The sequence below is a fragment of the Acartia tonsa genome, chromosome 5 (assembly GCF_053477335.1).
Source record: "Acartia tonsa isolate MP-2025a chromosome 5, ASM5347733v1, whole genome shotgun sequence".
Taxonomy (NCBI): domain Eukaryota; kingdom Metazoa; phylum Arthropoda; class Copepoda; order Calanoida; family Acartiidae; genus Acartia; species Acartia tonsa.
In genome coordinates this window covers 9,772,112-9,798,569 of record NC_137264.1, presented here as the reverse complement: position 1 = coordinate 9,798,569, position 26,458 = coordinate 9,772,112, and the positions used below count along the sequence as shown (strand labels likewise).

Here is a 26,458-nt window from a genome sequence, read left to right as displayed (position 1 = left end):
TTATTGCTTTTGATATGTTATGTTTCATATACAATCAAACACTAGCTGTTGTGCCCCTAGCATCCAGCTTTGTGTTTGAAGGGGTTAGTAGAACAGAAAAATAGCCTAAAACCATCCATAGATCCAGATTTTAAAATTTAATTGCCTAAAATCATTTCTCGTATTTATTCGAATCCGGTGGATAGGAACCGGTTCTCATCAATACGAAAAAACTATGTCTAGCATCGTATTATATCCAGCTTTCTACGAATATAAAAATGTACAATCATAAGATTAAAACCAGCTTTTTTTAGCCCGTGCCTACGGCACCTAGGGGCTAAAAAACTGGTTTTAATCTTATAATTGTACATTCTATATCCGCGGAAAGCCGTTTATAATACGATGCGAGAAATAACTATTTTAGTTCCTTCATGACCCTAAGAGTATTTTTAATTTTAAGCTACTTAACATATATAGGATAATCCTGTGTGTTAAATAAAAAAAGCCATGTTACTATTGGACAAGATTGTCCTCTAAAGAATTTTAAACAAAATATTTGCTAGAACACAAATTGTTTGAAAGGATATTTTTACAAAAGAAAAAGATAATTTTTCTTTTATAAACTTACATTTTACCTGACTTTTTTAGTGTACAACAATGTACAGAAAATATACAAAGTAAAATTGTTCATTTTGTGTTAAAATAAATATTTAATATTTTTATTTTGAAATATGTAAACTTTCCGGTTCATTTGACAACATAAATAGATATTTTAGATTTTAAATATAGATGCTTATAAATTTTTATAAAATTCCAGCTACTTTCTTGCTAGCAATTTTAAGTATTGAATTAATACTAACATTTTTTAAGTGAATGTTTTAAAGTAATATATTTTTACCCAATTACAATTTTTTTTCTTCCCTCTATAGACATTACTTTAAACATTATATTTGTGTTTAGCCTAACCGCAGCTCCAACTCTGCCCACGTCTCCTTCCTGTCCCCGCCCATAGAGTCCATCATCCAGCTGCCCTCCTTCTCCTCCATCACCTCCTCGAACCCGCCACCCTCTTTCCCAGGCACCGCTAATGCTAGCGAACTAGGCAAATCCAAATTGGACGCTGCTAGCACTACATCAGACCCGTATTCATTTGAAAATTTGACAAAAATGATCGAAGGATTCTCCAAAGCGCCCACCAGTTCGAGCAGCCTTAAGCTTGACAGCATTGGCAGCAGCAAATCAAAATCATCAGGCTTTCAGCACCATGACCATCAGCACTATCATTCCAAGCATCGTGGCAGCTTTGACCACCATACTGCAGGCAGCCGCAGCGGTGTCGGGCTAGATTCTGCCAACCATCATCATCTTATTTCATCCGTGGCTGAGTCGACATCAAGATGTTCGCCGTTAATGTTTCATCGCAGCAGCCATTTATTATCACCAAGATCACCGTCGGCTGGCTGCGCAAGCAGTTGTGCAACTGGCAGCGGTCGCCATGGCTCCTGCCAAACATTGCATCTTTGTAACAGCAGTAGTAGCGCCGTAAAGCCTTGGGAGCAGCATATTAATCATAGCAGCTGCGATGGAATCGCTTCTCACTACACAACACCCAAAACAACTGCTAACACATCCTGCGCCCATCATCATGACCTTCTCCGCCTCTCATCATCCCTGCCGTTTTATCCGCCGGACATGCCTAAACCACCGGCATCTGCCGCGGCCGCTTTGGCAGCTTTAACCCACGGCCATCCGTCAACATCAACATGTATGACTGCTCCAATTCCAATTCCCGATCATGTAAGATCCAGCTCACAATTATCCCAGAATCTGACGGCATCGCTAACATCCCTGCCTGCGTCGCTGCCACCCTATCCGTCCGGCGGTGGTATCGGTGGGACGTCCGGGCTGCACGGCGGCTCCGCCTATTCAACAATACCGCCGTCATATCCGTCAGAGATCTCTCTCTCCTCCCTACCAACTGTGTTGTCTCATACCAACCATCACACAAGGATTAACCCCGAGTCTCTGCTCTTGCTAAAAAAGGATGACCTCGATGCATTTTTGTCCAAGGCAAGAAATTTTTGCAACAATTTGTGGATCAAGTTCTTTATGTGTCTACACATTAAAAAAAAAGATTTTATAGGCTATTTTTCTTATATTGTTATTAGTTTATGTTAGGTTGAGATAGCCTGCTAGAATTAGCTCTTGTTAGTTTAGGGATCACCACAGGCTTAAGTATTGGTATGGTTCGGATTAGCTATGTAATTTTTTTATATATAAGGGATTTGATCCATTTTTTTCTTATTCTTTTCTTTATTTCCAACTCATTATTAATCATTTTATGATATATTATTCTTTGGGTCATGTGAAGGAAACGAAGTTGCGGGTTTCGTCATATTTTCACGGTAGCTTTTCTCCTAGCTCTAACCTAACCTATTAACCTTTCAAAAGCTACTAAAAAAATACGACGAAACCTGTAACTTCGTTTCCTTCACATGACACTTTTTTTCTTAATTTATGTTCTGTCTAACAGTCTAACATACTAAAACTAATAACCAACTAACAATTTGTTGACCTAAATACATGTGAAGATGTCTGTCAGTCTGTCTGTCTCTTCATGTCATTTTCTAACTGAGTAATTTTGAATAATAGTGTATGAAAGATTGGTATTATTGTTTGCTATTGTCCTTGCTTGCTCAAGCAGACGTAGTTTTATTTATATTACAGGTATTTATATTTATATTTTTATTTTTAGAAACAAAGATACTTCTTATATATTCAGTATATAAACAAGTAGGTATCTATAATACAAAGTAGGACGATGTCTGTCTGTTTTTTTGTTTGTACCGAAGGACCGCTAACCGGGAAGGTTTATAACTATTTTGGGGGAGAGTACCACCACCCTTCCAAGAGAAATCGCCCCATAGAAAAAAATTATTCCCCTACCAAAAAAAAATTTCTTTACTTAAAAAAAATTAAATTAAAAAAATGGGTTTTTGGATTCAATTCACCATAGAGGCCTCTAGGGGCGAAGCCGCTAGTATTGTTATATGACATAAATCAATTTAAGAATATTTGTATAAAACCATGTATATTATATTTATCCTGTATTAATTTTCCTACAATAATACTACTTAATTACACAAACATTAAGTACTTTGGGTCAGGGATCTTAAGGTATAAGACAATGGACGATGAACTGAAATACAACCCCAATTATGATTAACAAAATTATAGGTAAAAAAATTTTACCAAACACTCCAAAATTTATAAATAGTACCCAAAGTTTCTAAGTCAACCAATGAGAGAGGGCTTACAAAACTTTGGGTACCATTAGAATGTACTTTCCCATTTCCCCTATGTCTCTGACTTTTAAGAGCAAGGCTGCTTTGAAATTCATTAGTTTGGTTGTTTGTTAGTCTGGTATTGATAGAAAAATACTAAAAAATGCGGGGAAATAATTTGACTTTAGTGTGGCGTTATCGTTCTTGTTGAGTATGTAAATATTTTGTAGTTTTTTTCCTATGTGTAATGGTGTTTACCTTCCTGTTTATTTAAAAATTCTTATCAATAGTTTGTAATATCGTATCTACCCTATAGCTGTATGTAGTTTGTAGAGGGAGTTTGAATTTGAAAAACAAGTTTTTCCATTGTTTGGCTTAAAAACTTTGGGTACTTTAACTAACTTTGATTGGTTTGCACAAAAATTAAATGAATAAACTTTTCTACTAAAAATAAAACTACAAAAGGGGTAATTATGTTTATCTTAATTTGGGGTGTATGCCAATTTATCGTTCATTGTCTTATCCCTCAAGGCTTCGTCCTAAAATAAATGCATTGTATTATCCGTGGAAATGTGCACCCATGATATTATATATTATTATTAGAATTAGATTACTCGGAGCGAGTTAAGCCAGGGTTAAATTATAACAAGGGTTGTGCCGGATATCCGGCCGGATACCGGAAATCGAAACTATCCGGATATCGAACGTTGGCCAGATATCCGGCCGGAACCGGATATCCGGCATTAGAAATCAGCCGGAACCGGATATACGGCATTGGAAATCAGCCGGATATCCGGTATCTGGCCCAACCCTAATTATAACCATCACGTTAAGTATCACATGTGACATCTTAAAACGTATAACAGACAGACTAACGGACCAATTGATAATTGATTTGATACTCATTAGTAAATCTTCACAAGAAAATTCAGTCGTCTAATAGAAATAGTAGCTTGGTAAATTAAATTTTCTTATTGATATTAAGTAAAGTGTATTCTAAATGCTTAATAGTATATAGTATCTTTAATCAAACAAAAAATCAGCCATCTTTCTTTAATAGCAACCGAGAAAATATTAGGATTTCCCCAAACGTAGCTACAGCTGTACTAGCACTTAGCAATGAAGGAAAAAAAATCTCTTTTCAATTATTTCTTTTTTCTGGATGTTTTTCTCCGTCTACGTCATCTAATTTGTATAGGGTAGCGTCGCTACTCCCCAAAATATTGGTTAACCTCTAAGAAGATGATGGCTGCAGCCACTCAATAACTTATAACCCACTGTTGTAACCTTCTGTTGCAAGCAGGGATGTGGAGCCGTTGGATTTTTGGTGCGGCTCCAGCTTCGCCTTAAACTAAAAAAAAAATTTACAACAAAAATTTTGAAGTCTATTTTTGACTTTTGAAGGTTTTAAAAGTTCAATTTTTGAGAAAAAATGGACTTGAAAAACTTAAAAGGGTTTCTAAACATTAAGTTTAATCAAGGTATAAAAAATCTTTTGTTTTCAAATACTTTTTTAGATTTCCCCGGAGCCGCTCTGAAAATAACGGCTCCGGCTCCGCATCCCTGGTTGCAAGCTTAATTCTATTTTACAAGGTCATCCATCAATATCCAAACTTAAAAGGACAATCTGAGACAAAATTCTGTGAATAAAAATACAATTTCTTTTAGATTTATTAAGATCTTGTCTAAATTACATTAGAAAAGTAAATTTATACCTATAAGATATTAGGTTAATTTCTTTTTAAGCAGGCATCTTAAGGGATAAGACATAAAAATTAAGTACAACTCCAACTAAGATAAACAAGATTAAACCTCGTGTAGATAACTATTTATAAGGGGAAACTTTAAAAATGGCTAATTTTTGCTACCCAATCCAGATATGATTAAAGAAAATGTCTCATTTATAGAAACTTGGTTTTATTTTTGGTCTTTAGAATTTAGCAAAGCCTTTAATTTTTACAATCCTAATTCTAATAATTATAGATTTTAATAGCTTCCTAAAATGAAAACCTCATCGGTTCAATGGTAAGCAAGATCTTTATGGACAATAAAAACTTACTACTTTATATAAAAGGAAAGAAATATGAACCAACAGTAGTTTCCCTTTAATAAGCCTTATGAAACTAGCACACACCCTCTTATATACTTAATATTAAGGTGTATGTTCACTAAAGTATCAGAGAATTTGGCCATGATAATTTACAAAAACCAGTCGTTAAAATAGTATTAAGTCTAATATAAAAATACTAGCGGCTACGCCCCTAGAGGCCTCTTGTGGCACTTTAAATGTTTTTTTTTCTATGTTGCGTTCAAGTCTCTAAGTAAAAATATTTTTTTTGTGATTTCTCTTGGTAGATCCTTCGGTTCAAACATACACTCAGACAAACAAACATCCTGTTACTTTATTATAAGGATTATGTTCCAGGCATTAGTTTTTGGAATTCATTGAATTAATCATCAATTGACTGGAGTGTAAAGCAGAACATTATCGCCCGGTTTCTGTTTTCCAAACATGACTGAATCCGTGTATACCCAAATGTTCACATATATATTTTATACCCTTCTTACTAAACCTCTCTATAACTGTGTAAACCTGAGAAATTTATTACCTTTTACATGATATTATACTTGAAAAGCTCTGCATTGTACACCAAATGTGTTTTAGTGGTGTTTTATCTTAAAGCAAAATATATTTACATTCTTTAAGATCTCTAAAACAGCTTAACTGTGTCTTGTAGTTTGTTGCTATTCAAATTTATCCAGCCGTTACCTGGATCCTAATAAACACATGAATACACAACACAATAAAAACCTAGTCCGAATATTTGCTGAATTGAGGGACTACTGTGTTAGGTAATTTTCTAGTGTGTAGATTGCAGGAAGGGAGGAGACATAGGATTGATAATTATACAGGTACCCAGTTAAAAAAAATAGTTGTCTCATTCTTTGATACTAATACTGAAACTTTATTTGTTGATTCAACAAGCAGTGTCAAATTTCAACACATAAGGGGTAATTATGTTTACCATTATTGGGATTACACATCAATTTATCGGGATTATACATCAATTTATCGTTCCTTGTCTTATCCCTTTAGATCGCTGGAAGATTGTAAAAGAAAAGTATGTTGAACCAAATAGGCTCACCTTAGTTTACCACAAAGTTTACTTTTTTTACACAAAATAAGATTGTTGTTGTGTAAACTAATTTCTTGCTTGCATAAGATTGAAATACAACTGACGACTCTTTCACATAAAGTGCCTTGTAAAGTACAAATAACCCCCCCCATATTTATAAAAAAAATCAAATTAAGGACTAGGTATTTTATTGTTTGTTGGTTTACTACTTTAGGTTAGGTTAGTCTAGGTTATATTGGTTTCTTGGTAGCTCTGCAGGGTAGAGGAGCCGCAATCATAGGCCTGGTAGGGCTAGGGCATTTCCTTATTCTTGATAAAATTTTGTTTAACTTAATTATTGAATCTTATATATTTATATTTTGTTAAAGCAGTGAAGATTTTTGGAATAAACCCATTTTCTGGATTTATATATATTGGTATAAATATAGTATAATAATAAAGTTGCGGATATAGCCTCTTACAAACTAAAATATATATTATATTTATGCTTTTAATATAATAGTTTTCATGCATAGTAAAGCAGGGGAATTTTATTTATTATCCATTTAATTTGTAGATACAAAACTTATTAAAAATACTAAAAAAGGGTAAACTGTATATTATGATAAATCTCTTAAATTGACGATGTAACATAATTTTTTTAAAATTGATTCTTCATTGGATATGGAGATGTGGATAAATATCTTTCTCGTATTCATTCGAAACCGATTAATATCCGGTGGACTAGAACCGGTTATCTTCAATACGAAAAAAATATATTTATCATAGTATTATATCCAGTTTACTACGAATATAAAAATGTACAATCGTATGATTAAAACCAGTTTTTTAGCCCGTGCCTTCGGCATCTTTGGGCTAAAAAACTTGTTTTAATCTTATAATTGTACATTTTAATTCCGCGAAAAGCTGTTTATGATACGATGCGAGAAATAACTATTCTATTCTAAGAATAGGGATTAAAAATTATTTTATCGTCCATTGTCTTATCCCTTAAGAACCCTGCTAATTATAAAGTTTAGTTTTACAAGCCAACATACAATGTTAATTTGTCGCAGTTTAATTTCTATTTAGTTTTACAATGGTTATAAATAGAATATTATTGGCATGTTGTATATTATTATTACTTGTTACTAAGAAGGAAGGAAGGGATAGGACAATTGCCAATTAAATATCCACCATCCCCAATATGTAGAATTCAGTAATAAAACAGCTTTAAAATGGAAGCTATCTTTACCAGTAAATGTTGGTAAACCCCCTTGTTTGTAAGTATTATACATTTATTATAATAATGTATACAATTACCTAAACACACACACACACACACCCTAACACACACGTACATGCTCGGTTATTGGATATGGATAGATACAGGGAAGAAAGGGTTATTAAAAATCCCTTAAGATTTTTTTTTAAACTCTCAACTTTATAAAATACTAGCGGCTTAGCCCCTGCCCCTAAAAAAGGGTTTTTTGGGGGGGTTGTGGGTATCCCACCCCAAAAAAATATCTTAAAACCACCACAGGACCAGTAGGTACATTCCCTGAAGAGTAGAATCCAATCGGTTCAGTGGTTACCGAGATTTTAAGGGACGGACAAACAGACATCATTCTACTTTGTATTATAGATTTGAGAGAAAAAAAGTCATTTTATTTCAAGATTTTGGTACTTTGTTAAAATAGATTAATTGGCTAGATGAAGATTAAACCAACTTAAGAATAAATCTTAGAGCTGCTTACAAAATTCTGATAATTCTGATTGAGTATGTAAGTTTAGTTGGTGGATTTGTTTGCTTGGCTGCTTTTAATACTTGTTATCTTTGTCATAATACCCAGGCAGGAAGGGGTCATTGGGCTTTTTTTAACTCTGGTTTCAAAGTTTTATAATAACGTTTTCTTATTCGTTGGCTTAACATTTTTGGGGACTTTATTGAATTTTGATTGGTTGGTTCAATAGATTTAGTGTCTTAACCACTAATTGTAATTTACATAAGAGTTTTATTTTGTGTGTCATCATTAGGGATGCACATCAATTTATCGGCCATTCTTATCCCTATTAGATCCCTGCCAAATACCACTAGCCAAGCATTTCATAATGTATTATTCTCAATATTTGGAGAAGAAATATATTTTTTTTCTTTTAGTATTACCCATAAATATATATTTTATTTATTGCTCAAAGCAAAAAGCAAATGTATTATATTTTTTTGTTTTATACCAGGCGAAGCATTTAAAAAAAATTTCTTAACAAAGATGGTTATTTTTTGGCGTATTTTCCGTAAAGTTGTGTGTAAGTTTAAGTAAAATGCGCTTATTAAGTCAAACTGTGCAGTTTATATGCATTTAAATCCTCACTATATCTAATGGTTGACTATCAATAAGTATTCATTATATTATGCATATTCTCTCCTTCATGTCAAACTGAACAAGTCCGTATGTTCTCTACTTATGGATGTTGTCATCCTTGTTTTTATGTAAATAAAACTGTTGTAGTCTGCATGTAAAAGAGGGCAGCTCTGTAATTGATGATATATGCAAATACTGCGGCGCCCTCTCCACAATTTCAATAGTCTGTGCTCTTTTTACAGGGTCATACAGCATTTTATTTATTTTGACACTCTAAAAATGAAAAAAAGATACATTCACAAATTATCTATTTTGATTTTAACAAGTTTGAGTGCTTTTCCTCAAGTGCTTATCGATTACTTATCAAAATATATTGAAAATAGAGGTTAGGTTTATTTTTCTACGCCTAGCCCCTGTGGGGAGCCCTTACCCTACAGGGCTACTAGTACTCTGTGCCCTATATAACCTGACCTTAAAAAAAAAAAAAAAACTAAACCATTTCAATTTATTTCTTTAAAAGGTGGGGAGGGGGTTCTATGTTTGACTAGGCATTTTGTGTAATAACTCAAAAGTCCAAAACAAATCGATATAAACAATAAATCGAACAAACCATAGCCCTAAAAGTGGACTAGTAAAAGAATCTTTTTTAAAAATATAGAAAGAATTTATTATATTTTGATCTTTTTGTGATAACCCGGTAGTTAAATTTGTTTATAAAAATTGTAAATAGAGCGAGACTCGTGTAAAATATGTAAATACAAAATATTATCTTCTATTCATTCTTTTCTACAAGGGTTTGTCTGCCGCTGCCATACTGCAATAGCCACTAGGGCAAGATAAAGCATATTTTGACTTGAAACGATGTCTCATGTGAGCTTCTCATTATTACCTTACACTCACCGAGTATGGCAGCTGTCCCATATAAGGCCCTATAATATATAAATGATGCTCTCTGCAGAGGAGCTTAAGATTTATTAGCCATAGTTTCTTAGGGCATGGACCTAGTAGTCGTGGAGTAGGCTGAGACACTTTTGTATAGCCACTAGGGCCAGTTTTTTTAGCCCGTGCTTTTGGCATCTCGGGGCTAAAAAATGATTTTAATCCTATAATTGTACATTTTATATCCGCGGAAAGTTGTTTATAATATTATACAAGAAATAACTATTAATAGTTATTAAACGAATAACTATACTAAATCGGCTGCAGAAACCCGATATGTATTACAATAGAAAATACCATTAGAAAAAAGCCCATATGATGATTTATCTTCGCATCTCTTGTATCATTGTGGTTACATATATGCATACAAATTATTATTAGTTTTTTTTAGGGATAAAACATTATATTTATAATATTACATACCTATATTTTTATGTACTTATACTATAAATGTATTTGTATAGTTTAAGATAGTGATATTATGTTCAAATACTATCTAAAATACGTTTTATTATATGATATGTACTTTTTTGATCATTTATATTTAATATATTTTCAAAGTAGTTTTTTTTGAAACCCACATTTTTAAATACTCTTATTCATATTTTTTTCTTTGAAACGACTGAGCATATTTTGCTGTTTTAACTTCCATATGAGGAGAGCAATCATTATATTATGTTTTAGAACATCCCCACAAGTTCTAGCCAAGCTGCCGCCAAGTCCAAAGCAACTAATCAGAACGGAGAAATAGATTATAAAAAGGTAAACATTTTTTTCATTCGAAACCGATCAATTTCCGGTGGATTGGAACCGGTTTACAGCCATACGAAAAAACTATGTCTAACATCGTATTATATACAACTTTCTACGAATATAAAAATGTACAATCATAAGATTAAAACCAGTTTTTTAGCCCCGAGGTGCCGATGTAATTGTACATTTTATATCCGCGGAGAGCTGTTTATAATACGATGCGAGAAATAACTATTCTCGTATTCATTCGAATCCGGTGGATAGGAACCGGATCTCATCCATACGAAAAAACTATGTCTAGCCTCGTATGATACCCAGCTTTCTACGAATATCGAAATGTACAATCATTAGATTATAACAAGTTTCTTTTAGCCCGTGACTTGGGCATCTTGTGGCTAAAAAAATTGGTTTTAATCTTAAAATTGTACATTTATATCCACGGAAAGCTGTTTATAATACGATGCGAGAAATAACTATTAATTTTTTTTACTTTTTACATATTGATTAAAACTTTCAAATACATGCAAATATAAATAATATTTTATTTTACTAACAAAATATAAAAAGTTTTGATATTGATATTATTAACCATATTTTATTAATATGTTATTGATCAAATCCTTTGAATTATAAATGTTAATTTGGTTTAAATTTTAATATTTTACCATTAACCAAAAATATTAATGATATGACTTTTGAAGAAAATGAATAAATATTCTTTATACTCTGGTAAATTACAACCATTTTGGTACTGAATGAAGATTATTTTATTCTCCATTTACCTATCACTGTAATCTTTTTCTAAAAAGATGATGATATTACAATGGCATGGTTAGAAATATTTAGTTTTTTCAGTAAGGACTTTTACAACTATGAATAAATAACTAGAAAATTGGCACATCAAAAACTCTAGGTATTTTTTAAGTGGAATCCTTCTCTTTTTGTTAGTTTGTAAGTCCTCACATTCATATAACAAATTTTTTTACTCACCAAATTAAAAAAACTGCGATTTTAATGGTCTAAAATTAGATTTTTCATACAGGTAAGAAAAAGATAAATCTTCGAATTTATTTTAATGTTTTGTCAATGTCAACATTTATTAAAAATCCTTCAATGAAAACATAAAATAATGTAAATGCTAGCTTTATAGTATTTTATGATAAATTCCTTTGTTATGAGCTGTACTTTTGTTGGAAGACTTTGTCCTAGTTTGCACAAGAAATTACATAAAACTTAGCAGACTCAACTTCTTAAAAGTTGATTAAAAATTCATACCTCCTTCTTTTGTAAGTTAATATCTTACATATTGTAAAATTTGAGATTTTTAAACTTCTTTCTTTTATGTAACAAAATTAATACATTTTTGTTATTTATAGATTAAGGACTTTTTTTTTCTCTGTTCAACAATTGTGGGGGGAGGGGCTTTACCTTGCTGGGCTGTACCTGTTCCTTATCACTGCGGGGCTACTAAGTACCCAATGTAACCTAACCTAGTCTGACCTAAAGTTATTTACATTGTACAACAAACCCAAATTTACCCCCTCCCTCCTCACTGTTCTTGATTTATTTTGAGGGGGTTTTAGTGTTCAACGTTTTATAAAAAAAAATGAAAGGATTACAACAATTTTTACATGATTGAATTGAAATAAATATGAATCCTTTGCTTTGTAGACCATCTTTCATGGAGTTAGAATAATAAAATTTCTACTAAAGAAAAATCTTTTCCACCGTGAATTTGAATAGAAAAATGAATTGAGTGGCAAGAGAGAGTGGGGTGGGGTGGTGGAGAAGGCCTATTAATGTTGCAGCAGCAAAAGGCAAACTGCATGGCCAGGGCCTGGGCTAATATTTTGCAACCCTATTGTGTATCCATCACCAACTATAGGCACTTATTTGCTGTACATTTCAGCAAAAATCTCTAAAAATAAACTAAGCTCTTATATATGTTATAAGCCAGAAATGGCCTAATCAAAAACGTATTTAAGCAGAGGCCAAAATCATTACCTGGTTAATGTTATTATGACTTAAGTAAAGCATTTGATATGTTTTTATTACAATTGTGCTTTGTATAATTCTACGTATTTATCTTTTTAATACTATTTGAAGAACATGAAAAAGAGAAATGTACATTAAATAAGTGCCTATTAATGATCATGAAGCTATTTACTTGGGGCTCACAATATACTTTTCAAAATAGTTTGCAACAAATTTTATTCAAAATTTTATATTAGCTCAATTTTAGATATGAAAAGATACAACTAAATAAATACCTGATTGGAATTAATGACAAGTATACTTTCCTTAACAGTTTTTCTGTGCTACAAAAATTTAAAAGTTAATAGCTAATTATCTTAGTGCTACTATTAATCAAATTTTCCTTGATCTGGCTTTTATTTAAAGGATTTTTCAAATATTTTCAAATATAGGTATTTTGAATGTTTACACAAATCATTACAAAAAAGATTAGTAATCTTCAATTAAGTAATGCTGAAACCAATGAAAGTCAAAATTTTATTTAAAAATCAAACATACATAAGAATGGTATTTTAAGATCTTAAATATTGAAATATATTTTGTCACCATTCATAAAAGTAATATTTTGAATATGAAATAAATAGGTATTATGTGCTGGACGACAATATGCAATAATATTAGATTTTGGAAAAATTGTTTTTTATTTGGCGAAACATAGAATATAGGGCCTAACTGGTGAAAAAATACAAATACAAATATATTTGCTGTGCTACGCATGGGCATAATTGTCCTTGTTTGTGATTTTCATTGGCGTTTTCCATCGAAATTTAAAATAAGGGGGGGGGGGTTCTTTTTCCCTATGCCTAACCCAATATAACTTAAACTAACCTGACCTTGAAAAATAAACAAACCCCCTCCTAATTTTAATTTATTTCGAATTAATGGGGGGGAGGTCTGTGTTCTGGCAGCACCTTGAGGGAAATTGCCATTTAGTTTGTGCATAATATTGCATTATAAGTTGGCAAAGTTACCTCTTGCCAGGGGAAGTAACAGGATGTCTGTGTATATGTAGCAAAGGATCTAGCAAACCACTGAACTGACATAATTTGCTTTTACACTAAAGCTTATGATAGGTCCGGGAAAGGTTTATTTCTATTTTAGGGGAGGTAACCTCCACCCTTTCAAGAGAAATCGCCCTCAAAGAAAAAAAACAACCCCCGACTTTTTAAGACAAAGGTCCTAAAATGAAGGGTTGGTTGTGTGGAGGTTGTCACATGATCATTATATCTCTGAATAATGTATCTCTGTGCCTTGATATTATGTTGGGAACTTGGGAAGCCATATTATAGAAGATTTCAAACTTTAAATAGTGTCATTTCTGATCATTTAACAAGGACCACTTCATCCATTTAATTAAAGTAAACGTACTTTTGTTTAATAAGATTCCCCTTTATATCTTACACTAGCGGCTTCACCCCTTGCCTCTAGGGGCTAAAAAAAAAAAAAAATTAAGTACCTCTGGTGCTGCGACCACCACTTTTAAATTAAAAATGGGGGAGGATTTTGTCTTGGGGGGGGGGGGGTATGTCTCACCACCCAAGAAAATAGCCTAAAACCGTCACAGGACCAGTAGGTATATTCCCTGAAGAGTAGAATCTAATCGGTTCAGTGGTTACTGAGATCTCAAGAGACGGACGGACAGACATCAAGCGACTTTGTAATATAGATTATAATAATTTAATAAAAGTCGTTTAAAGTAACCTAAAATATAAAGGTTTAATCATATATGGAAAAAGCTATTAATTGGTTTTTTATTTGTTGGTATTGAATGTTGTCCTTGTTTAAAGGAAGAATCTTATTAGTAAAATGACACCAAAATAAATGACAATTTAGTTGATAAAAAACAATTAAGTAAGGTTTGCTGCAAGGTTTAGACTGTAGTTTTCGGTAACCCCCCCCCCCCCCCCCCCCAACCCCCCCCAACCCCTTTTATTCTTTATCTTTATTAAATGGCCTCTCTTGACAATCTAGCTTTAAAAAATTATTATAACCATGATTTTTTGTCCACTAACAATTGGATGGAAATGTCGAGTTGAGTAGCGCAGCTTCTCTATAACTAGGTTATGTCCGTTCACATGTCATATTGTCACAAAGTATTACCTAGTAAGGGCAAGGTTTACTGTTATTTTTTTCATTCCAATGTTGCGCTTCTTATGGGCATGATAACCCTTGTTTTCGTTAGTAATCAGTGTCTGCTAATAGGAAATAATAATCAATTCTCCGGATATAGAAAAAAAATACAGGGAGGGAGGGGACATTGGTCTGTAAATTACATTAGGTTTTATGACCTTTTTCGTCAGGTACTTTTATAAAATTTTGATTGGTTTGTTCCGGGTATATGTACATTTCAACATATAATTTTAATCTATAGAAGGGGTACTCTTGTTTATCATCATTAGGAATGGTTATCAATTTACCGTCCATTATCTTATCCCTTAAGATTCCTGGATATATCAGACAATGTGGATATATGTAAAGTACCAGTAGCCTAGTTCATATGGCAGGTTAAAAACCGGATCAAAAGTATAAAAGTAACAAGGATGGCAACATCTATGATACGACGTATAAATAATTTCATCGATGGACGTACAGACAGACATAGTGATATATATGTGTAGTGGTCTTATTTCGAGAATATATTTATTTAAAAAATCATAAAACCTTTCACATGGGTCTTATCCTATCATATAAAGTAGTACAGTTTTTATGTCTTGAAGATTTTGAAAACTTCTAAACTGATTGAGTTCTTCATTTCAGTAAATCTTTACAGGTCCTAGATGGTTTTAGGCTATTTAATTTTAGCTCTCGATTTAGAATGATTGATAGACCAACAGACAGAGTAAATTACATACTAGATGCTCATTGGTACATGACACCTTTGCATGAAAAATCAGCAATCTACTTTTATTAAAAGCCAAGAAAATAACATTCTCCCCATAGCATTGCGGATTGACGGACAGATGGACAGACAATGTGAATTTTAAAGTAGAATCTCTTCCATATTTATTAAAGTTTTGTTTAATTGGAGTGAATATTGTAACAGATAATCATTTTGTGTATCAGTAATCAAGGGACTGTTATCTAAATCCAGCATGAACCAAAGTTAGGATCCCATAAGATGTTAACTGACCAAGAGCACGCATTACAATAGTTAATCAGGATTTTAGATTAATTCTTATTCTTATTGCGGTGCTTCTTTATAAGTCCTAGCGGGTGCTCTTGTAGAAAAAGTATAAAATTAGCCTTAAACCATCCTAGACTTGTATCTAAAAATTAAATATCCCAAAACTATGTAAATACTTATGTAAAACTGCCAAAATAATGGAAAAAACTTAATTTGTTCAGTAGCTATCAAAATATTACGCTACAAAAAAACCTTAATACTTTATTAAATAGTATTTGTTAATTTATTAACTAAGGCTTATTATATATATTTTATTCTGGAACACCTTTTTTTAAGGAAATTTTTAACTTCTATTCGCTTTTTTACATTGGACGTTATGAAACTTGTATTATATAGTACCACATGAAAAATAACTATTTCTTGATAAGTAATTAGGTTCAGACCGACCCTAATTATAGAAAAGCTTCGTTTTAAAAAGATTTTATAATATTTTGTATAAGAAAAGTGTACTTAATCTAGGCATTATGACTGGTAGTTAGGTAAGGCATAGAGGAGTTTAGAAAGAGGTTTTTCAACTTTGCCAAATTATCTTTTAAGAAACTCTAAAATGGATGGATCAATATGTCTTGAGCTAGTTTAAGGCCATTTTATTGAAGTATAAGGATAATATAAGCTCTTGAGTTGAATGCTAATTAAAATCTTTTCTCGTATTCATTCGAATCCGGTGGATAGGAACCGGTTCTCATCCATACGAAAAAACTATGTCTAGCATCGTATTATATCCAGTTTTCTACGAATATAGAAATGTACAATCACAAGATTAAAACTAGTTTTAATCTTATAATTGTACATTCTATATCCGCGGAAAGCCGTTTATAATACGATACGAGAAATAACTATTCCAGTATAGCTTCAAAACTGATTAAGATCCGCTGGCTTAGAACCGGTTCACAGTTATAAAAAAATCATGTATAGCATCGTATTACAGACAATATCCCATAAATGTTAAAATCAGCAATATATATTTAATATAACTTACCAGTTTTCATTTTAATATCTGCGGAAAGCTGTTTATGATACGATTCGATATTGAACCCTGAATACTTGATCTTTGCTAGGTATTGTATGATATGATTTCCCATGGGTATTTTATATATATTACTATTATACTCTCATTCTATCTAGGGTTGTCAATCCGCCCCCCCCCCCCCCAAAAAAAAAAGCGGATTAATCCTTTGTTTACGAATTCTTGTTTTTTTGGCGGATTGCGGATTTTCGGATTGTGGATCGCGGATTCTAACAATTTTATAAATATAAAAATTTTGTAGACCTTGCTTAACCTAACCTTACCTTAAATAAGCAGGAAAAGCTACTGTGATAAAAAATACCAAAAAAAAACTTTGGATGCTACCTACTTTTTTACTTAGAGTTCAGAAACAATAAAACACTTTTTTTGTTTTTGTCGGATTCGGATTGGCAACCCTAATTCTATCAATATCAAGAGGGCATTGTACAACACACCAAAAGTGGTTTTATCCTTTTCTTACTCATTATATCCAGGCTGCGTCTCTAGCTCTCAGGGGGTTAGTAGCGAAGCTACTATGAAAGATCTTTTTTGTATAGTCCTTTTCGTGACAACGACCTTTAAGGGACGTTTCGTCGTATTTTCACATTAGCCTTTGATGGGTTAGGTTAGGTGATTGCCCCGCAGGGTTAGAGTCCTCCGCAGGGGCTAGAAATAGGAGAAAATATACTGTGAAAATACGACGAAACGTTGTCACGAAAGGGACTATGTCCGATTTCTTTGTCTTTCTGTTATTTTGTTCATCTAACTGTCGGCAAGGCTTATAGAAGTGCAAATAAAGCTCTAATCCACCACTACACTTCCCTTAACTGCCCCTCCTCCTTTCTTTCCCTTTCCTTCTGTCTTTACCCTAAACTCATCTTATCCAATAATATGGGAAGTGGAGCAGATAGGGGGAATTCAGTCTTAAAATAAAGCTTCCTTGTAAAGCTTAACCATCTTTAATCCTCTTATATAAAGTAACAAGTTTTTTTGTATGTAGCTAAAAATTTTGATATCTACTGAACCGATTGAGTTCTTCATTTTATGGAAGCTTCTTATATATCCATGAATGGTTACATGATATTTAATTTTTATTATCTAAGTTTTGTGTCAGAGTATTTTCCTATTTATTTACTCCTTTGAATAAAGAGCCTCTAGATGCTAGGAGCACAGTCGCTAGTGATAAGTATAAAGAGTGTCTTTAAAAATGATAACATATTTAGGATTTATAATGGATTTATTATTTCCAAAAGTTTCGGAAATGTCTTACTTACCTACGTAATATCAAAAGTGCTTGGGATATTATTGGAGAAAATTTCCTTTAAATAAATAAAAACAAGCATTCTTTTTTTTGGTACAGAAAATATGAAAAAATTTAGTATAATTTCTGAAATAATAGAATATGACATTTTTTATGGGCGTAGCTGCTATGTACATAGGATCTGTCAGTCTGTCTGTTTGTGTATTAAATAAAATAAAAGTGAACAAGGACTTAAAGCAGTTGCTTTCTCTTTTTATCTTACTAGAAAGCAGTATTTTCCTATCTAAATTGCCGCTTTCTGTCAATGCTGTGCTACTTATAGAAATAATTGTTCTTGGTAAACATAATTTTACTTTAATTACTTTGTGTTAATTCGTACTAAATAGGCCATTCAGTTGAGATAAGAAAGTTTAAAATAAAAATTTAATAAAAGTTTGTCATAGATAAAAATATGTTTAAAAATAAAATAAGTTCAAAGGATTTGATCTCATGCGTAGTTTTATCTTTCATTTTAACGTCATTGGACTAAAATAAATATATTTTCACCGCCCGCGATTTTTTCATGGAAAAAGCAATTAGTAAGGTAGACACGATTTATGTGCAGATCCCGTAGAAGCAAGTATTTGTATACATTTGGAAAATTAGAAAAATAATATGGCTTCAAACAGGTATTTGAAAGACTTTTTCTCTATATATAGCATTTGATGTAGGATTGGGCCGGATACTTTTTTGATACTGGATATCCGGCTGATTTCTAATGCCGGATATCTGGTCAATGTTCGATTTCCGGCATATTACCGGATATCGGGCCGAAGAACTTGATATCCGACATAAAAAATCATCCGGGTATCCAGATAGTTTTAATATCCGTTATACGGCCGAATATTGAATATGGCCGGATATCCGGCCCAACCCTAATTTGATTTTTATAGCCTTACAGTTTAGCAAATAGAAGTAAGTTACGGTATTTAAACTAACAGAAATCATAGGATGGTTTCAAGAAGCTATTTATGATTTTAATTTAGCATTCTAAATGTACTTGGTTTACGAGATTTCCACATTAATCGTTTATTTAGTACTGACGTTTTAAGTTGACGTTCAAAGTTTATGGTTCAAATATCAGATTTGTGTTTATTTATTTGTATGATTAATATATAAAATTATCTAATATTTTTACAAGGAGAAAGGGTGTATATCCTAAGATGTCGTTTGCAATTTTATATTGGTAAATCTTAATTGGCGGAATAATTGAGAGTACTATTTTCTTTGCTGTTCACGCTTTTCCTCAACAGTTTAGCGGATTTAAAACCGACACGCAACAAGCGGCCAATGGATCCTATAAATAGACACATTTGCTGAATCAAAACTGGTTTTACCTAAATTGTATCTGTTCCTTCTTCGCAATTATAGAATTTCAAAGATTTTAACAAAAAATGTGTGATGATTTGACTTTAAAATGGCCTTTGATGTAAAATATAGACGCTGTATATTACCATTAACACATGAAAGCAGTAGTTGTTTTAAAAACTTTTTTTTGTAGATTAATTATAACTTATAAAATTGTCGACGGGGGTACCTTCTGACTTTAATTAATGCTTGTTTTTCTTCAAATTACCTTGAAATTTTAAACTTAGAAAGTAAAAACAGTATTAAAAAATAAACTTATCATTTAACTAAAAATACTGGCACAATTGATTTACAACATATACTTTTTTTTTAAATTGAAGCTTTTCTACAATTGGGGTCGGTTAGTCTGTCCGTCCGTTAGTAACAGTTGCAAGGTTATTCCTGTACTAATTAGGTACGGTTTAGAAAGCGTATCAATTCTATAATCATTACCAGAATGTCCATATGCCCATTTTTAATATGTTGATTTTAACTTTTTTAACAACAAATTTTTATGTGTAAAAATTATCTAATTGATCTTTTTTTTGGAATACTGATTCCTAGGACAACAAAGTTCAATGTTTAAAGCAAAGCATCTTTATAATCAAGTCCTAAAATGTAATTATGTCCGACTTTTATAACTTTATATTCTGATTTTTCACTTCTTAAACTGCACAATGATAATGTCAGTTTGTCCTACGGTTTCATAGCTTCGCTTTTATAGATGTTGTCATCCTTGTTTATATAGAAACAATTAGCATTGACACTCGAATTTTGTATGTAAAAAAGGCACGATTGTATAAAGTTATCAACCACAATAGATTGTTGAAGACATTAGGCCTTTAATTGATTATATCAAAGGACTGTTATTAATAAGTATACCTAGTCAAATTAGTTAACAACTTAATAGTTCATTATACATTAAATAACAAGGATGACAATTTCCATAAAAGTGAATGTATGAAAGGGTAGGACAAAAAACATTAACAATTGTAGAGTGTCATAACTGAATAAGCAAATATATATGTATAAGTCTAAAAAAAATGTAAGTAAATTTGTTGCAAAATATAGGATACTGTTTAAGGACATTCCTACATTTTTGATATGCTTTGTTTATAACATTCAACCTTTTTGTAGTAGGAATATCAAAAATGTTTCAAATCAACTTTTTGTAAATAAACAACGATTGTAGAATTGCTATGCTTTCTAAATCGTACCTTATTACTACTACAGAAATAACCAACCATGCCAAGTATAAAATCGATAGGACAATTATAAAATGCCTAAAACGATAAGATATATCCTTTATGGACAGACTGACGAACAATAAATATAAAAAACCTTTACATCTCATTTCTGCTGCTTGATTTTAAAAGAAATTAAAATCAAGCAGCAGAAATGAGATGTAAAGGTTTTTTAAAAGAAATTAAAATCAAGCAGCAGAAATGAGATGTAAAGGTTTTCTAATCTAACCTAAAGACTAACCTTTATTAGTTTGTTAACGTAAAATCCTGCATTATTAAAGATACTTGTTGTATGTATATTCTTCTATCCTTTATTCTTTATCTTGAAAGAGTCTTGTTTTAAAAAAAAATATAATTATAGATCAACAAGGACCAAAATCTTTGACCTATTTAGATTATGATCACATTTTGAAAAAGGTTTTGCCATGTCTTAAATAAGATACAAAATTAAATAATAATTGTTTTCAATTGCTAAATAATCTTAAATACACAAGACAATAATTTGGTGTTCAATTAAGATATTCTAGCTCAATATAAAAAATAGCGATTGTGCCCCTGCATCTAGTTGATCTGTTTTCTAAGGGGTAAGGCATAAAATCATTCAAAATCTAAAATTCAATAGCTTGAACCCATCCTGGGACCTATGTGAAGCTTTAACAAAGTGTAGAATTTAATCAGCTATCGAAATCTTAAGCTACAGACATATCAGTACATATCAGATGATCATTATAACATTTTTGCCAAATTTAATTCAATTTATATAAAATTTTAAAAGTTTAAAATTTAAGTATATTTTTTTTAAATAATGTTTTTAAAGAAACCTTAGCGTCATATATTAACCTTCTTACTAATTTTAAAACAAAGCTTTTCTATAATTATTAAATAATTTTTCGTTAATTTAGGCATGTTAGAATTGTCCTATCGATTTCAAACTTTGCCTGGTCATTCCTGTAGTAGTTTGGTACGATTTAGAAAGCGTAGCAACTCTGTAATCATTACCAGAATGGCCGTACGTTCATTTAAAACATGTTAATAACTTAACAACTTTTTAAAAACAAATTTTTATGTGATCTAATTATCCGTTTGATCTGATTATTGGTATATAGATTCCTGGGACAACAAAGTAGAAAAGCGAAGAAACTCTATAATCAAGTCCTAAAAATGTAAGTATGTCCATAAACATTATCCTGTATCAAGCAGTTTTTTAACAAATTTACTTACAATTTTGCTTCGACTCTTGTACTTTTATATTCTGATTATTGAGTTCTGACACTATACAAGTGTTAATGTCCGTTTGTCCTACCGTTTCATTGCTTCGCTTTTATGGATGTTGTCATCCTTGTTCATTATATCAATTATTTTATCCATATAAAATTCAAAATGGTTTAGAACAGAAATATTTACTTTTGTGTAATAAACGGCAAAGTATCCAAACAATTATAATTAATATATAAAAAGTACTTTTGATATGACTTTTTATATCACTAATAATGCATAAAATAACCATTGTTATAAATCCTAGATATTCAGTGTTGAATTGTCTATAGAAATATTATTTTAAAACCTCAACAAATATGACAAACTTATATTAACAAGCCATGAACATTAAGATTAAATGCTATTTTAAAGTCAAATCATCGCACATTTTTGGTTAAAATCTTTGAAATTCTATAATCCTGAAGAAGGAACAGATACAATTTAGGTAAAACCAGTTTTGATTCAGCAAATATGTCTATTTATAGGATCCATTGACCGCTTGTTGCGTGTTGATTTTAAATCCGCTAAACTGTTGAGGAAAAGTGTGTGTTGGAAGACATAAGTTACGGCTGTACATCTTTTCTCCTTGACTAATATCAAATTAAAGGGGACTATCCACGAACGAGAGCAAGTGATTTTAAGCAACTTCTAGCATTGATCCAAATAAAACCATGGTGAGACCTAACTTTTTAGTCGATAAAACAAATATCAAACATAAACCTAGTAAATTCACTAAAAAAATATTATGGATCATTGATTGAAGGTGCTTAGAATCACTTGCTCTCGTTCGTGAATAGTTCCCTTTACACGTAGGTTTACTAATTTCTACTAACATTACTTTACAATGTGTTTTAATGATTGTATTTTTATTAATATAGCTGGCATTAGTAAATGATGATTTATTAAAGGTAGGAAGTAATTGTTTAGTATATACATGTTGTGTACTCAGGGAGGGAGGGGACATTGGACTGTAAATTAAACTTGTACCCAAAGTTTTATGGCAAAGTATTTTATTGACTAGCTAAATACTTTGATTACTTTTTTATTGATTTTATATTTTTTTGTTAATATTTAACTTTATAACCAATACTTTTTAAATCTACATAAGGGGTAAAGTTGTTAATTATAATGGGGGATGTACATTAATTTATTGTTCATTGTCTTATCCCTTAAGATCCCTGAAATGTGGTATACCAGTAGAGATAATTGTTATTAATGTAAATTTTTATGCATGCTTTTTATTTGTCATTCTAATATATTTTTGGTTATTTATATATTTAAGCAATTCCTATATTTTTATTTGTTTGTCAGTATGTCTTTTTGTTGTTGTTTGAAATGTTACACGAGGCTTAGCGCGCGCCTATACACATAAATTATATTTTTTGTTTTTTAAATCGAAAAAAGTATTTGGATTCAAAAGCTTTGCTGTTTATGATAGTAATCATACTTGTTCATGTTTTTTCCGCTCTTATTTATATAATTTATTATGTTTTAATTAATATTCTTCAATTAATCTTCCCTTTCTTTTATTGCGGTGTTTTTAACCAGCGGCTACTCCCCTAGAGCCTCTAGGAACTCGTAAAATTGTTTTTTTTTCAATCAATTTAAAATCAGCTATTTACAAAAAAAAAATATTTTTTTCGCCGCTAGATGGTGTTAGTTATGTTTATAGCTAATTGCAAAAATGTCCGCAGAGCGGCGTTGTTTTTATTTTTATCGATTTCTCTGGGGAGGTTCGTGGTACCCTCCCCCAAAATAGTTAAAAACTTTCCCGGGACCTATGAAAAGCTACCCTTTTAAGGAGAACCCGATCCGTTCAGCGGTTAGCGAGATCATTCGGTACAGACAAACCGACAGACAAAAACACATCCTGTTACTTTAATATAAGGATAGACTACCATATTCCTGTAATACGTTCGCTACAAGGAATATCCATTTTCTATATTTTCATAATTTTGTCTGCTATTAAAACATAGACTAATAAAGTAAAATTGTCAGGGAGGTAGCTTAGACTTCACCTAAGCCATGGATGGATTAAAAACTTGTTTTTGTCTGTAGATTAGCGTATTTCGGTTAAGGGTTTCTCCTTACAGTTCAATTTTTCTGATATTTAAATTATTTTATGACTGAATTACAGTTTTTTTGCCTTTTTACGACTACCGCACTGATTATTATTATTCTCTTATTCGTGTTTATTATTATATTTTGGTACAGGGGCTGTCACTTTGCGTAAAGCTTGTTTTTTATGTAACTGAAGGGAAATGGGTAAGAAGGGGGGGGGAGAAATAAGGTGAGAGGGTTGGAGAATTGTTTGTCAGAATCACCTCACTTTTTTCTAATTTTGTTATGCTACTATTATTAGCTTATTTGGTGCTTTCACTAAAACTCCCTTTTAAGCACTGAAATTCCCCTTACCCCCTTATTTTAAAATTAAATTTCTATAGGGATGGGTATTTTTCTTCCCTATGCCTCTCCCCTGCCGAAGCCTAAGCCCTGCGGGGCTATCCAGTACCCAATAAAACCTAACCTATATAAATAGACCATGGAAGGAATAAATACCCCACCCCTTTTCCCCATCCCTCTTATCAAAATGGGAGGTTTCGTGCTTGACACGACACTTTAAGGTAAATTGTTGGTTGCTTATTTTTTTCAATTTGCTTGTAATTTTAATTCTATTTTATTCTATGGAAAATTTGAGAGCCTTTGTTCAATATTTCATCATCAAGATATTGAGTACTTGTTATTTCAACATTTAATCCGTCAATAGTTGTACGTAGAGAGAGAGAGGGGACAATGGACTATTAGTCCCCCAAAGTTTTATAATAACGATTTTTTTATTCGTTGGCTTAACAACTTTGGGGACTTTAATGATTTTTGATTGTTTGATTTATTAGGTTCAGTGTGCCAAGTTTCAACCACTAATTTTAATTTATAGAGATGGAGTAATTTTGTGTATCCTCATTAGGGATATAGATAAATTTATCGGCTATTGTCTTATCCCTTTGATCCATGAGTTGTAGGTCACGTGAAAACATGTCAAAAAACAAGGATGATAATTTGTAAAACAATGGCAGCTTATACCCAGAGAGAGTGGACAATAGGCTGTTTTTTACACTAGGCCCCAAAGTTTTGTAATAACGTTTTCATATTTGGCTTTGGGGACTTTTTTCGGCGTATGAAGTTGAGTGTTCAAACGTTTCAACCACTAATTTTGATTTACAGAAAGGGTAAAAAAAGACAATTACAGCTAGATTTAGGTTTTCTTAGGGAGGAAGGGGAATTTGAAGTGAAAAATCTACTGATGATCAAAGCTTTGAAAACACGATTTCTAATTTGTAGGCTCAAAAACTTTCGGTACTTCAATTAATTCTTGATAATTTTTTATAAAACAAGTTTTGTGTCAATGACTAAACTTTTCAACCATTAATTTAAATCTACAGTAGGTTAATTTTGTTTATTAAATTATCGTACGGACAGATGAACAGACCCCAATTATAAAAAAAGCTTTGCTTTTAAAAAGTTATAAGGATGGAATATTTGTATTATTAATTTAAGTTTGACTAGGTATTATTTATACTTTTTACACTTTTGCATTAATTATCTAATTGTTACTATTATAATGGTCTAGAATAACGTGAAAACTTTAATTGTTATCTTTGTCTAGCCTTGTAATATTACACAAGGGCGTATACTGTTTTTGTTTATGGGGTGTCGAACTAGATAAAATAAAGGTTAGGCTGTTTATACGTTTAGTTTAAAAAATACCTCTGGGGATAATGGATAACAACTTTAAGCCAGGCCTTTATAGATTTGATCGCACAATGTTTGTCTGGATGTCCTGACAAAATAAAATGTTTTAGGACAAGACATTCCCACTACTCCTAGAGTTTTTCAATAGTGGGTTATTTAGGATAGCTGCCAATGGAATGAGTCTACAGCCCTGCACAGTTATGGAATCTCGACCACAAAGATTTTTTTATCCAATCTTGACAAGTGAGGTATTTTTGGAAAGAGGAATATACATAGAAAACGCCTATGTAAATTAGAAAATCCGCAGAAATCATATTTGCAAGTTATTTGCAAAAATCTGCAATGTTAATTTGCAAAATTAATTTCATGCCTTAAATGACAGATTTAGAAAAAAATCTTTTTAAGAAATGTGTTTATCTATAAGTTTAGAATATACTTAAGGCAAAAAAAATTTCTTTAGTGTTACTTTTTTCACCTTATATATGAAAAAAGCAGTTTCTCACAATTTATGATAAAAAAAGGTATAGGAACAAAAAATATGTTTTTTCTTGATGTAAACACAATAATTGGCATAAAATCTATCATCCTAAATGTAAAAATCAGATATAGACTCCTTTTTAGAGTCAAAATAGTGCAAAAAGTAACCAAGACATTTTTGCAAAGTATGAAAATATAAAGAAAATAGTTCTTTTTGCTTTTGATATACATATCAGATAAATGTATATAAAATTAGTGATCAAAAACTATAAAACATGTTATAAGTTTTTTCAACACTGTCATTGATTAAATTGCACTTTTAGGTTTAAGAATTACTGAAGTAGTGCATAAAAACTCTTTTTGTGTAGTAATTAAACAAAATAAATACCAAAAAAAAACAACTACAAAATGTTTCACTGCATTAT

The 26,458-nt window shown here is 31.6% G+C and overlaps 1 protein-coding gene across 11 annotated transcripts in view; it reads left to right on the top strand.

Annotated features, from left to right (window-relative positions):
- Mbs (Myosin binding subunit) overlaps window positions 1–26,458 on the top strand; it is a 152,749-nt gene that overhangs the window by 108,031 nt on the left and 18,260 nt on the right. For 8 of the 11 annotated variants that reach the window (XM_080160175.1, XM_080160182.1, XM_080160181.1 and 5 more), the window contains 2 exons: window positions 10,366–10,443; window positions 22,685–22,714. In XM_080160175.1, coding sequence (XP_080016301.1) covers window positions 10,366–10,443; window positions 22,685–22,714 — 108 coding nt within the window. The remainder of the gene's footprint in view (window positions 1–10,365; window positions 10,444–22,684; window positions 22,715–26,458) is intronic. The other 3 variants (XR_013879468.1, XM_080160180.1, XM_080160174.1) reach the window with 1 other exon arrangement.